Below are 15,835 nucleotides of genomic sequence, written 5' to 3' on the forward strand. Positions count from 1 at the left end.
CCAAGTGGACAATATGGTAATTTAATTATTAACTTAAATAAACTTTACGGACAAAACAAATGAATTGCTAAGGATCAATGAACTGGAAAGGAAGTAATTAACACTAAAGTAGATGATGATTTAATTGATTTGATTAATAAAAGATATAACAATAATAAAAAACATACAATTCATTCAAGAAAAATATTTTAAGAATTAACAGAAAAATCAGGATTACCTATCAATAAAAGGTCTATGAAATTTAAAAAAGTAATTAGAGGACAAAGTTATGACGTTTGTCCGTGTAATCCAAAAGAATTGGTTAATGACTTGGAGTTAATTTGTGGTTCAATTAATGCTGGAAATAATAATGAAGAACTAAAAAATAAAGGTATTAGTATAATTGATGAATTATTAAAAATGAATGAATTGTTACCAAAAGAACATGAAATGTTATATGAAAATTATTTTTCTTGAATATATAAATGGAACAAAAAATAGTATTAAGTTCTGAAACAGTTAAAGATAATAACAAAAATACTCCGAGTGATTTTACAATTAGATTTAGTCGTTCTTTAATTTTAGATAAAAATAAAACTTATGTTGTTGGTTTGGATAGTATTAACACTATGACCTACTCTTGGCATAATATTAGTGATGAATATGACAATAAAAGAATTCGTTATAATAATGGTAAAGAATGGAAAGATATCATATTTACAAATGGTTCTTACAGTTACACAGATATTAATAATTATAGAAAGGAAACATTAATGACTAATGATGATTATGAATTTGATAAATCAGACATTGCTGCAATAAGTTTGGAATTTGATTTAAGTAGTTTTAAGATTTTGATTTCAATTTAAAGATAATTTCATGTTGGATTTGGAAATATCAAATTTTCATACATTGCTTGGATTTGAGAAAAAATATTAAGAAATACTGAATGGAGAACTACAACACCAAATATAACTAACTCTGTGGATACAATTTACATTCATTGTGATCTTATTGATAATTCACTTGTTGATGGTAATTTCAGTGATATTATCTATGCTTTAAGTACTGCAGATTTAACAAGAGCTTATCCATTTACAAAAGAACCACAAAGAGTTGGATATTTTGAAATTAATAAATATATTATAAATTCAATTAGAATATATATTACAGATGTATTTGGTAGAATAATTAATTTTAATGAGGTTGAAACAAGTTTTACGCTAATTTTAAAAGAAATTAATTAAAACTAAAGTTTTAAAACTTTAATTAAATAAATAATTAATAAATTTTAGTTTTATATAATGTACAAGAAAGTTTATGACAAAAATAAAGGAATATTTATTTATGTTAGTGCTCACACAGGAGAAGAAAATATATATGGTAGACCTGAGGTCTCCGGAGATTCCATCTCTGGTACAGGTATCTTTGACACTTTAACGAAATTGTTTTCAAGTGGAGTTGCATCTTCAATTAGCACAGCTGGAAAAAAAGCTCTGGAAACAGCAAGAAAAGCCGCGTTAGAAAGTGGAACAAAAAAGGTTGGAACAGAAGTTTGAAATTTGGCTGCTAATAAAATTGTTGAAAAATTTAAAAAGAAACCTGCTCCAGCAGTTGGTAATTTAATTGCTAAGGAATTACAAGAAAAGAATAACAGTAAAAATAATCATGATAATGAGGAGGATATTCATATGAGAATAAATAGAATATTGTCAGGATCTGGAACTTCAGCTCAGCGTAAACGTATTAACAGATTAATTTATAAAAACTAAAATAATATATAATATATACATGTTTAGAACAAAACAATATTGTGAAAGATATGAATTAACTCCTATTCAATTAGATACAGCTTTAATATCTGTCTTGGGAAATAATGTTAAGCAACAAAAAAACGGATATCACTTTACAATTAATGATAGAAGCTCATATTTTGATTGGTTTAATGGTTATTTTGAAGTAAGTTTTAAAGTAAATAAGCTTGCTAATGGTAATGATTATGGTGGTGGAGATCAAATTGCTCTAATTAATAATGCAGCTTCATTAATTGATCAATTAGTGGTTAAACAAAATGGAAAAATTGTTTATGATTGTAATAATTTATGCAAAATAATAAATGTAAAGAGTTTGGTTGAATTGTCTGAAGATTATGCAAAATCAACTGGAACAAATGAATTTATCTATTTAGATACTACTGCTACTGCTGCTTCTGATGATAATAAAGATTATGCTTCTTGAAAGTTATTAACCCAGGGTAATAAAGGGGTAAATGCTAAGATTCCGTTAAATAATTATTCATTTTTTCAGGGTTTAGAAACTAATATTTTACCTCCAAGTCAAATTCAAATAACACTGCAGCTAACAGATGATGATGAATTAATTTTTAGAGCTAATGCTGCTGATGCTGGTAGAGTAATTGTAACAAAATTAATTCTATGGGTTCCACGTTTGATTTTTAATGAATTTGGACTTAATTTAATTTCTGAAAGATTTACAAAAGCAAGATGGTCATACCTTCGGGAAATGGTGACACAATCAACTGATTAGATACATTTAAAATTAATGCAGCAAATGATAATTGCACTTTGAGCTCTTGTCGTCTTGAAGTTGGTAATGGTGTTTTTTATCCAGAAACAGAATACACAAGTATATCAAGAATATATGATGATGTAATTAATTATTATTATAAACAAAATAATAAGACTACTGGAAGTCTGCTTAATAGATCAAATTTTAATGATTTATTTGGATTTGTTCATTTTAACTTGGAATATAAAAAGGAAGTAATAACAGAAGATCCTAAGCATATTACATTAACAGTTAAGTTAAATATTCCACCAACAGCCAATATTCGTGTTTACGCAATTGTATTGTATGAAGAAACGGTTGAAATAAATACTATTGGAAATGAACTTGTTATTGTTTAAATAAAATAAATTTTAAATATAAAACTAAATTTTATAAATTTAATATATAATGGCATCAAATTATATTGAATATAAAGTTAACCTAACAGATGGACAAAAGAAAAATTTAGCACAAGCTTATTATAATAAAATTCCACATACTTTTAGATTAAAACATGAACAATTACGTGGAAACTTTCCTTTACTTTTAACAAAAACACAAATTAATCAAATTAAAAAAGCTGTTGCAAATAAGAAGGGATTAGAAATTACAATTTCAAAAAAACAAATGTCCAGTCAAGGTCAAAATGGTGGATTTTTAGGAGCTTTGGCTGGTTTGTTAGGAAAAACAATTCTTCCAATGGCAGCAAAAATAGCTCCAAAAATATTAGCTCCTCTAGGCATCGGAGCCCTTTCTGGTCTTGCCAGTACTGGTGTAAGTAAAATACTTGGAAATGGTATGATTTCGATAGCTAATGATAAGAAAAATATTATATCACCATATCTTACACCTAATCAAAGAAAGCAACTAGTAGGATCTGGAGTGATTAAATTAACACAAAAACAAAAACAAGACGGTGGGTTTTTAGGCATGTTGGCTGCTAGTCTAGGGATACCTTTGATTACAACTTTGTTAAGTGGTAAGGGACACGGTCAGGGTATACAGATTGATTCTCAACGAAGGCCGTACAGACGAATTCATATAGTAAAAAAAAGATAAAATTTATAAACAAACCAATTTCTAACTTTGAAATTGAACAATGGGTAAAACAATTAAAAATAAAAAACTTTAGGGGTGTATTTAGTAGAAATAATTTACTAAAAACAAAAGAAAAGGTTGAATGTGGAATTATAATTTAGATGATTCTGTTGGACCACATTGGGTTTGTTACTTAAATGATATGTACTTTGACTCATTTGGACTTACTCCACCGAAAGAAGTAATTAAATGTATACCAAATGTAAAATACAACAATATACAATATCAAGACAAAACAAGTACACTCTGTGGATATTACTGTTTATTTTTCATTAAAATGTTACAAGATAAAATACCGTTGTATGATTTATTGTAAAAAATACTAAAAGTTAAAAATCAAAGATCAAATGAACAAAAAATTATTTCATATTTCACATCTCAATACAACACGTAAAGAAATAAGCGTTTACACTGTAAACTTTACTAAAAAAATAAACACAAACATTGTGCGTGGTATTTCAAATATAAAAATAAGCGTTTACATTATAAACGTTACTAATAATAGGCGTTTACATTGTAAACGTTACTAAAAATAAACGTTAACACTGTACATGGGATTCTACTGATGTTAAAAATAAGCGTTTACATTGTAAACGTTACTAAAAATAAACGTTACTAAAAATAGGCGTTTACATTGTAAACGTTACTAAAAATAAACGTTACTAAAAATAGGCGTTTACATTGTAAACGTTACTAAAAATAGATTTACTTTATTTTACTATAGGTTTTAACAATAATTTGTTAAAATCTGTTGTTTTTTTTAATTGGTCGGCATTGGTCGGTTTAGGTCAAAGGTATGGGTCAAAATGAGGTTAAAATGTTCCAGAATCGGTAGTTCTTATACTACTCGTGAGGACTACTGAAACGTCAGTTTCGACTGCATGAATTTTATCGTCAGGTTCATATCTACACGTTACATAATACATTATATCAGGTCACCTATGACTGATGTATTTAACGAGAATATTAAAATGAAAATTGTCAGATTTATTGTGCTTTATTTTCCGATATATTACGGTTTTTCGTTCATATGCTTGAATTTAAACCACTCGGTCTAACACCATCTCGCTTATTTCCCATCACACTTGGTTAATCAGGTGAAAGACCATGCGCAATCATCCGAGTCAGTCGACTGGTTATATAATAACTTTCATTCCTACAGGTCCTAAATACAACAGTTTTTCTGTCCTTTTAAATATTCTTAAAACTGTGAAAGTTTACTGGCTGGAATAACTTGATCAGGTTCAGATTCTGCTTGTCAGTAAATATACATAAATTTTCCAATAATTTTCCAATTATTAGCGCATTTGCGCGTAATTCAGTGGCATAAGTTTACTCTTGAAATGTGTTTTACGTAAAATAAGACTCTTTTTATGTTTACATTCGTATGTTTACTTGGAAACGAATGTAGGGTAATTATTCATTTGACCGCTTTCTGAGATGTGGCAATATGAGGGTACCTGACTTCAGTGACTTGCATTTCATTGCATATCATTCATTACGCCTTTCTGTATGGATATCTTACAGAAAACAGGTCTGTGACGGGTAAAAATCTAGTAACTGTATCAAAATGGACCTGAAGCAGCTAAACAAAGAGTAATTTCTTTTATCGGTTAATAAAAAACAAAGGATAGGCTAGATTATATGTTTAGTTTTATTCAAGCAAATAAACTTAAAGATATTTAAAGCCCCATAAAGCTTTAAATATTATATTAAAAAACAGATGATACATCTATCCAAATAGATGTTATGCATAATTACGTAATTAGAAAAGCACTGCCTGAAATACTGCACATGAACATATACATTTAGAGCTGTAAAGGGAGGTAATCATAAACAGTGTGTTCAATAAAACTTTATACTATGTTAATCAATATTCAAAACTTTGGCAAATATTAGAGAAAACAGTCAGTGAAAATATGATTTAACAAAAAGTTAGTAGATTTCATGGTCATAATAAATAAGGTGGCAGCCACATTATGAGCCTTTAAGACTGTCAAAATTTTAGGAATTTCAGAAACGTAAGTGGGGTCATTTTAAATTTACAAGCATCAAAGATATTTTTATATTCGAAACTCACCGAATAATAGAATAACTCGGTCACTGTTGCCAAAAGCACATTTTGACCTCAGCTAATCTCATATTTCTTATCTCGAAACTGATTTATAGCAGTTTGATTAATTATAGGGTCAATTCTTGTTTGTTGACGACGAGTGTTGACTAGCACAATGGCTGTATGGTTTATACAGATATGTTCTGTTTTGCTGGTGGCTTTATCAGGTAAGTAAATAGCTGGAACTTGTCATTTGAAAGTATGGACTGATCCAAAAATGCAATAATATGTTAGATTGTGGATATTATTTCTTTGCAACTAAGAACGTTGTATAGATATATTTATGCGTATTTATGCATATCTTACAACTAAGATAAGTTTTGCAACTGTTATTTTGGCGAAACGAATTAAGTTTATGAATGTTAAATACATCTAAATTTGTAACAATTATGTAGAAATTTGTCGTACAGTACCACTTTTGAAACGATTGTCGTTCTTTTCCTAAGACGATTACAGCTTCATACGGTCATTTTAAGCAAAGAATCTGTGAAAAAATCTGAATTAAAGTAAGACGTTTCCAGTCGATTATGGATTTGATCTTTACGAAACTTGCGGTCAGTATTTACAAATGAAATATTGCAATTGTGTTTGTTTCTAACATAGATTTCCAACATAAGTGCCCTTCATAACATCGTTTACGGCACCCAGCTGTATTGTTGTAACGTCACAACATTTTTTTCAATTGTATACAAAGTTTAGTTTAATATATCATGACAGTTTTGCACAATATATTTCTAACTAAATAATCATTGTTCCGGAGTGTCATGTTTTCGTTGCGTTGATGGCATACTTTGTCAACCGCATATCCACATGTTTATGTAAAATGTGTATTGCCTGGAAAAGTGGAAAAGTCTCACGTTATCCAGATAATTGTTTAGCAGAGCAAACTGCTTGTTACTATTCACCAAATAAGTCAAATCCACATAAATAAGTGGAAATTGCGAAAGTTTTTCTAATACTAGTAGACAGATAGCTAAAATAGATTATTACGAAAACAGGAGTGAGAGGTCTCAATTTCTTTATACACATTATGAATATGTATCTGGCTAACTTAATGATATCAAGATATCTGGTAAATGTAAGTCAGTAATTGGTTTGGCCTGTTAAAATGATTATACTGATAATAGAGAACGTTCCTGCTTGCCAGATAATGACTGAATAAGTGATATTGTAAAAAAAAAACTTTCGAAACAAATAAGTGGATATGTGGATGGCAGAAATGTGTCACCATCTGTTAGATTTAAAAAGGTTTAAGTAAAAACTTTTATACTCGAATTCATTCTTTCGGAATGATCATGCGTATGTTTAGTGCAGTTTCCTGCAGATGTTGTCTCTCTTGCGATTTAAACGCGCTTACTTTATGGAATAATAACCACAGACGGGATCCAATGCCCGAGTTGTCGCCATTTTGTCAAGTTTACTATAATACCGGTATTGTTTGCTTGAAATAAGTTTGTTAGCACTTTTCACGTCTTGTCCTTTGTAACATATACATGTTAACATGCTGTTTTCTAGTACATGGTGCATGCGAGCCCGGATGTATGGAAACGTTAATTGGGCACCCGAATGTTGATACTTACCTGTGTTATGGTATGTAGTATTGTCCACTTTAACACGGTATCTCATAAATTATTTGTCTACTTGATGCATTAATGTTTCTGCTTTTTCCAATTATTTTGATCCTTAATGTTGTTATGTTTAAGCACTATACCAGAAGTTTTTTTAATACAAAACTGTTCTTTATGACATGTAGATATAATGGAACAGGTCTTGACGAGAAAAAAGATCGACTCCTGGCAACATGATTGGGTTATATCGACATCTGTTTTTACAGAATGCTGTTATAATCTAAGTAACTCTAGATATTACACGTGTCACAAGCGCACTGTTGTTGCAAAGTTGTCCCGCGATGTAGAGTTACTTAGATTATAACAGCATTCTGTAAAAACAGATGTCGATATAACCCAATCATGTCGCCAGGAGGCGATCCTTTTTCTCGTCAAGACCTGTTCCATTATATCTACATGTCATAAAGAACAGTTTTGTATTAAAAAAACTTCTGGTATAGTGCTTAAACATAACAACATTAAGGATCAAAATAATTGGAAAAAGCAGAAACATTAATGCATCAAGTAGACAAATAATTTATGAGATACCGTGTTAAAGTGGACAATACTACAAACAACAAGACGATTTCAAACCATATTAACTCAACATTCGGGTGCCCAATTAACGTTTCCATACGGATGGGTGCAGTTTGAGGAATCATGTTATACATTTGTCACCGCATTTAGACAATGGTCTGATGCTAAGGTAACGTTCGTCTTCGCTCTGCTTTGAAATTTCTCGTCGTTCATAGTTCAGTATAAGCGAGAATAGTAACCGGATGTTGAAACAGATCCGTTGTCGTTTATATGCATTAGTGTGTATAAAAAACTGTAGAATCAGATTAACTGAAATCATTTCCTTCTTTTTTTTTTTTTTTTTTTGCTAAGCCATGTCGCGTCATTAAATCCTTGCACAGTCAGACAATAAGGTGCTTTCCTGTAAATGAAAAGAGCAATATCTAAATTGTGTATCTAGTCACATGTTAATGTAATTGATTTGGATATCATATTTATACATGATTTTATACTTTATATCTTATTTCATTGAAGAAATTTTGTGAAAACATGAACAACACTCATTTGGTTATTGTGATGAGTAAAGAAGAGAACGAATTCTTAAAGAACATTCTACGAACACGTCATGCAGGTAAATAATATAGTCTTGTTTATAAATCTATCCGTAGTCAAGTATGTGGTACAAAACAGATTATTTCATTTGAACATTTATCCTGTTACTTTAATGCAAATGCCAGTTGTTGTAATTTATCATACGGCAAATATATTCTTTTCCTGTATGTAAATGGCATTTTGCAGCTGCGGAGGTTCAATTTTGAATGGATGGAGTGGACCAAAGAACAGAAGGAGAATGGGTTTGGGAATGTACAGGAGAAAGGTAATTATTACATGAATATAGATTTTATATTTGTTTATTTCATAAATGAGAAAATGCTTATGGTCGGAATGCTCTTCATATCATTTTGGTTCTTTTATTCCTATCAAGTATATTCATTGCAATCAATTTCGAGAAAAATATTTAGATGAGTATACGATGTCATATTAATAATTGAAATCACCGGTTGTCTATCACATGTAATGTTTTGCTGTATTTATTTGCTTACTAAATAGTTTTGTTGTTGTTGTTTTTTTTTTTTTTGGTTGGATTTAACGTCGCACCGACTCATGATAGGTCATATGGTGACATTCCAGCTTAATGGTGGAGGAAGACCCCAGGCGCCCCTCCGTGCATTATTTCATCACGAGCGAGCACCTGGGCAGAACCACCGACCTTCCGTAAGCCAGCTGGATGACTGGATGGCTTTCTAAATAGTTTTTAATTATTTTTACAAACGATGAATACATTGAATATCCGGAAACTATCGTTATAAAATTGCTCCTGATATCGAATGGTCAAAACAGTATTATACTATCGCTTTCAATGCAGATGTTCATATTTCCTATTTCTATAATATAAAAAAGTCACAGACTGGAATCCTGGTGTCCGCCTATAGACTTGATGTCAAATGATAGAATCTTGCGTTAGATTTAAGGTCAAGAACTAGTGTCATGACACCTTATTTTAGAATTTAGGTCACACACTATCCTATTTTAGATATTATATTAAACACTGGTATCTTCTTTTAGATTTAAGGTAACACACAAGCATGTAGTTTTTGGCCCCAACTATAGTAAAGGAACCAGCATAGGAGCCATCTTGTCTAGTCGCTAAATGGCGGATAGGTTCTTGAACACTAATTTTTCAACTTGGCATGGCCACATAGGTTTAAATTAAAGCTGGTTTCTCTTTAAATTTCATTGTGGATGTATTTTTGATATTTTGGAAGAAACAAAATGTGAGAGGAGGTTGTATTTGGTGAAGTGAAACTCAATTTAGTATGAGTAATACTTCTAGGTCACATCAGTGTGATTTTGATGTGATTTTACAGTAAGCAAATGTGACAACAGAAATCTCTCTTAGAAGATAAATGAGCCGCGCCATGAGAAAACCAACATAGCGCAGTCTGGTCAGGATCCATGCTGTCCGCTAACAGTTTCTCTAATTCCAATAACCTTTGAAAGCGAACAGCATGGATCCTGACCAGACTGCGCGAATGCGCAGGCTGGTCTGGATCCATGCTGGTCGCAAACCCACTATGTTGGTTTTCTCATGGCACGGCTCAAATGACAACTACTTTTCTCTTCAATTAATATCAGTTTTATCCTAACTCTTTAAATTGAAGTAATTATTTGTTCTGGTTCTATGTTTGGTAGCTCTTTGAAATGTCAGTTTTATATGAATATGTAGGTAATAATATTTACTGGTCTGTGACCTTTTAGATTTATATTCATAGACCTGTATCCTATTTTAGATTTGAGGTCACAGACTGGTATCCTGTCCTGGGGAACCTAACCAAAGTGGTGGAGAAGAAGATTGTCTAACTTTCTACACAAGATACAATATGCAGTGGAATGATGAACATTGTGACAGACTGTTTCCTTTTCTTTGTGAACGGGAGTTAGTACTCTAAGTATTTTAACAGAAACACATAACACTGTGGTAATACATATTTCTGTAATAAAAATCTTCAAGCTCTAAAAAGAAGGTACTACTGGGAATGTGAAAGACGAAGAACGTAGTTAAACATGTAGTGTATAATGCAATGTGTTTACCGTTACAGTAGGAACCTCCATTGAAACTTAAACTCTTTTTAGTAAGAAAATGTTATTTTATTGTTCATCTAAATATGTCAGTTCAATAAGATTATACTTCTGCAAATTATCATGTAAATGGATAGTGAAATTGCTGACATCGTCTTTGCACTACAAAAGAATCTATGCAGTGCCTCATGCAATGAATAATCTGCGACATCATTATAGCGGAAAAGACTGGTGTTATAGTGCGTTCTGCAATTAACTGTTTATTCTTTTCACAGGAGTGTTGATTCGGGGATTTTAGGATGAGAACAATAACAAGGAATTTCGATGGCTGCAATATGTATTTTGTAATGAAAATACACTAACTTAAAGTTTTATTGGAGTGTTTGTTTCGTCGTTAGATAAAATTACATTATTAATTATGGGATTGCAAGGGCATGTAGTTAATAGCTGATGTAGTTCTCGAACACGCTTGCTATTAAAACAGAAATGTAGGCCTACAGCATATTCAGTCCCAAAGTCCCGCTTAAGTTAAGATGACTCTCTCAAATATGTTTTTAAAAGACCATCATTCAAAAATTACTACATCCGTTTCTGTGTCTAGCATGATACACGGACGATCATCATTCACCAAATAAGTAAGATACTGAAACGTGAGGCTAATAATTAATAGCATAGCCGCAACTTATACGAAAGGGGGGAAAAACAGTACGAATCTACACCGTTATTAACTTGGTTAACTGGGTATGCTTCAATCAAAAGGTTACTGCAAGAAATATGATGGGTTTATGCAAAAATTATCGATCATGTATAAAGCAAAATCCATATCTTTTTCATATTGGACGGGACAACTCTTCCGATTCCTTATAAGGAGACATTTGGAATTACTTCCCTTGTATATAGCGACAGCAGTATTTTTTTTTAAATATGCAATAACTTTCTTATTTTTGAACGAAACATGTTAGTGTAAGCACTCAATTTCTTAGTTAGAACGTTTCCTATCCATTTATCATGGTTTCGGTTCAAAATTTCACGAAAAGTTGTTTTCGAATTTTTTGGCACTGACTGATTTCAGACCAGTTTCCGACAAAAATTAAGGATTTTCATTATATTTATTTTTAAATACAAATTGTTTACAAAAATAACCTACAAATCGTTAAACCCTAGTCTTTTACTCTTTGCAAGGACGTAAACAATACCGGCCTTATCTGCGCATGCGTCCAAAAACAAGGGCTCCGAAAGGGCAGTCTAATTGACGTTAATTGGTTTATCTACAGTACCAGTTTCCGATAAATAGTTTTGTAAGCAGCTTTAAAATTATTATGACTGAAAATCTTTTATAATTTTGATTTTAAATTATGTAATTAACCTTTACTACTTTTTCCCATAAATCGTAAAGGTTGTGGCTATCTTCCGTTCCGTTACGTACGGTACCGTACAGCACCTGTATAATCATATCATGCAACACTTCAGACAAGCACCTTTCACATTGTGTATTTGTCTAGCTTGTAGAAAGTAGTTTACTTGATTACTGTATACACTGTATCTCGGTATATAGGAGTTTTATATCGACTTTAAGTCCTTAAGCTGTGTTAATATATATTTAAAAAAAGTAAAAAATAAGATAAAAAATTTATGCATTAACTGGGATTTGAACCCATGACCTCTCACACCTGAGGCGAGCCTCTATCTCGTAACTAAATATCCATGTGATGCAAAGGCAATATAATTTCCTTAACACTTTGCCCAACTTTAAAGGGAGAGTAATTCTACAATGGAGTGCAAATCATAAGCTCAGGATTTACCTCCCTGGAATTGGACAAACATGGGTTGTCGTCATGTGGAATCCCTCAGATGTAAACAAAACTGAAAGTTGATTGCTTAATAAAAAAGGTAGAATTTCTCTGTAAACACTTGCCATTAATGAAAGAAATTTCGCTTGATGCTTGCTTGTGAAACAGCGTTCCAAAACATATAGTACTCCCTTTATGAAGGGTTACATGAAAGGAGAAATTACTAGAATTCGGATACTGGTACTGTTCGGATACAGTTCCGATACCAGTGAGTGTAGATCTAAATGTATAGATCTATGTGTTATCAGAGAGGAACGTATTTTAATTAATGTGTGTTGTTGTTTGCGAGTTAATAGGTATGAAGTTTTGTTTTTCTACATCTCTTTTTATGGTGTGAAATAAAGAGGTAATTTAACAGTGTTGTGCACAATACTGAATTCAATTGGACTCGTACTACACGGGTGGTAAACGCGCAATCCAATTCCCGCTGGAATACGCTTAAAATGGGTTGCGCAACGTCCGGTGCTGGTGTTGCGCGTATAAAAAGACGAAATTGTGAAGTTATGATTTTGCTTAGTATGAGACAAGAATGAATTTTCTCGAAAAAAGCAAAATGCTATTCGACACAAATATGATAATACATCCTATGTGTAAAATATCTGGTTTGTAAGTTATGATTCGGCTCTATTATCACGAAAACTAAGGCGACAAGAAGCGTGGAAAAAGTATGAAATCAACAAAAATGGACGTTTCTGACCTCATATGCCTAATCTGAGGACATTTGATGCTTTTATGATAACTGAACTGTTATAAAGTAACGATTATCTAAATTATTTGCTTCAAATCCTGCTTACGGGGACATAATTGACAAAAAAATAATCGGGGATGGGGTTGCGCACCGGGAATGGAGTTGCTCGTATACATCATAATGTATATAATGTATACGCGCAACTCCATTCCCGGTGCGCAACTCCATTCCCGATTTTTTTTTTGCCAGTCTTTACCCCAAAAGCAACATTTCAATCAAGTGTATGTAATATTCATGACTGAGTGTTTGATCATTAGAAGCGTCACATTTCCAGAAAGAAGGTACAGGAGTAAGAAAATTGGCATTTTTCATGATTTCATGCTTTTTTGACAGTTCGAGCCAGCAGAGTTTTCATGATAAAACAGCTGATTCTTAAATTAATAAGTTGGTATTTCACACATATGATCTTTATTCATTTTTGTGTCAAATAGCAGTTTGCTTTTTTCGAAAACATTTGTAAATGTGTCATTATTTACAAAAAACAAAAACCCACCTACCTCGACTCTGTATATATTGATGCGCAACACCAGCACCGGAAGCCGCTATAATGTAATTTCAAAAATTGTTGAAATATAAAACTAACAAGTTAGCGTAGCTCTGGGCAGGTTAAGACATAATACCAGGAAAACTACATCTTAATTTGGTAATCAAAAGTCTGGCCGGTGCATATAAAAGGTCTATGTACTAGACATTCAAGGAGGCGAGGCGGCAGAGCCACCAACCGTGGTTCTGCCAACGTAAGTCAAATATACTATTATGTCTCGTTAGGTTAATTTCCAAATATGTAGATTTCATGAAAGACAACTTTAACATAATTAGTTCTTAACATTTTATAGTAGCTAAATATTATTGAAAGATGGACACTGAGACAATAAAATTACTTGTACTAAAATACTTTCTTTAAATACCTGAAATTAAATAAACATCAGAAACGAACTATTGTGTCTTCGATCTTATATATGTGTGTGAAAGTTTTACCACAGGTTTTACAAGTCTGGTAGCACTGGTGCCCACCCGTGTACTATATTCACGAAAAATAAAGCAATTTTCCTTTTTATTTTATGCTTAATTACGTTGAGATATCCATTTTGCAACAATTTCTTATCTCCGCGCGGCAAACAAACGCGCGTAAACGAACATGACGTCAGACGTGTTGTGACGTTAGAAAGACGCACACGACATAAAGTTCCATTTTATTTTACTTCTTGCTGCATAACGTTATGAAATTCTCATAAAGTAAAATAATTTAAATCGAGAAGTATACTACAAAGAATAAAGTGCGACTAAAATTTTCATCCTGTTTTAAGCAAATAATTAAAAATTTATACACAACTTACAAGTAGATCGGCAAAGCTATATCATTTACAGTGTATGATATGCAGTAAGTGATAGATTATATCTCACTGATAAAACACAATCAGTATTTCATCAATTAGCATAAATTAAATTATCATATTTTATCCAATATAAGGATAAGTCAGAAATTTTCCATAATGCTTGGTTGTTTCTTTATGTTTCGACAGATTTTACACTTTTCACAGTATGGGAAGATGCAGTCAAAGATGGTTACTTTAGTTTTGGAACAGTATGGGAAAGGTTTAGTTTTGGAACAGTATGGGAAAGGTTTGTACATTGATGCACGTTTGGAATGTACAGTTTAGAATTCATTTAGACCTTCATTTACATATATAGTATGTTCGGGTGGTAGGGGCTCGAACTAGGTCGAATACCTTGCAGATATGGTCAAAATAATTGAATTATTCTAAGTTTGAATACTTCCCGGTCACCTTCTATGACCTATCTTCAAAATCAAGATCTGTCCAGGTACCCGATCTTGGCCAGACTCATGACTACACGTTCATGTAGGGTATCTCTATATTTCATTGCCACATGGGCTCAAACTAACCTTCACGACTAAACATGGTTTAAATAGTGACATTTTTATGAGCAAACGCTGCCCGGTCATCTTAACCTTTAGCCTACTGATGGCAAGTGATTCTGCCTTTGTGACCATCCAGACCAACATCAGTCTGCAAGTCCATGCAGGCTGATCATGGTCTGCACTGTTCGCTATTTAGTCAGTAATTTTTCAGTGAACTCCCCTTCAAATAATAAATGGAGCTGCCCAAACAGAATGATGGTACAGTTCATTTTAGAAATTTAGCAGGGTAAAGGTTAATTATATGACCCTGTAGCGCTACCTGATTGATACACCAGGTACCTAATCTTGGCCAGGACCTATACATCAACGTAAACTATTGTAGTTAATAACTCTAAATTTCGAGTTACGAAGTTTAGTTTTGATACGTATAACTCGAAATTTCGAGATATTAACTCGAAATATCGACTTATTAACTCGAAATTTCGAGTTAATAAATAATATACACCTGACACTTATGCTCTTCCTTATCTTTCTGCTTTTGATATACATAAATGTCGGAGGTGTTCAAGTTATCTGTTACATTTTAGTTTCATATTTGGGTGAAAATGTTATTTTTGACGATTTCTCAAGTCAGCTGTATTGTTCGTATGTATCCTGGATACAGTTTGAAATCTGGAGTAGCTCTAGAGGCTATGGTAGGTCATACATTGATGTATGGTAGTATATGTTCAAGTCCCTTCATGTTGGGTACAATATATGGATGTGTAGAGAGATGAGTCAAAAGTCTACCATTACATTTTTGGCCTTTAACAGACGGACATACGTTCAAATTTT

General features: G+C 32.2%; 1 protein-coding gene across 1 annotated transcript; it reads left to right on the forward strand.

The window, feature by feature from the left end:
• The first annotated feature begins 5,299 nt into the window (after nucleotides 1–5,299).
• On the forward strand, nucleotides 5,300–10,787 carry LOC123560563 (snaclec coagulation factor X-activating enzyme light chain 1-like). Its single transcript, XM_045352737.2, has 6 exons — nucleotides 5,300–5,925; nucleotides 7,274–7,292; nucleotides 8,002–8,071; nucleotides 8,416–8,512; nucleotides 8,680–8,758; nucleotides 10,233–10,787. Exons 1-5 carry the CDS (start codon nucleotides 5,874–5,876, stop codon nucleotides 8,697–8,699), a joined length of 258 nt encoding a protein of 85 aa, XP_045208672.2. The 5' UTR covers nucleotides 5,300–5,873; the 3' UTR covers nucleotides 8,700–8,758; nucleotides 10,233–10,787.
• Nucleotides 10,788–15,835: the final 5,048 nt, after the last annotated feature.

This window comes from Mercenaria mercenaria, chromosome 15 (genome assembly GCF_021730395.1).
Source record: "Mercenaria mercenaria strain notata chromosome 15, MADL_Memer_1, whole genome shotgun sequence".
In the NCBI taxonomy this organism is placed as follows: domain Eukaryota; kingdom Metazoa; phylum Mollusca; class Bivalvia; order Venerida; family Veneridae; genus Mercenaria; species Mercenaria mercenaria.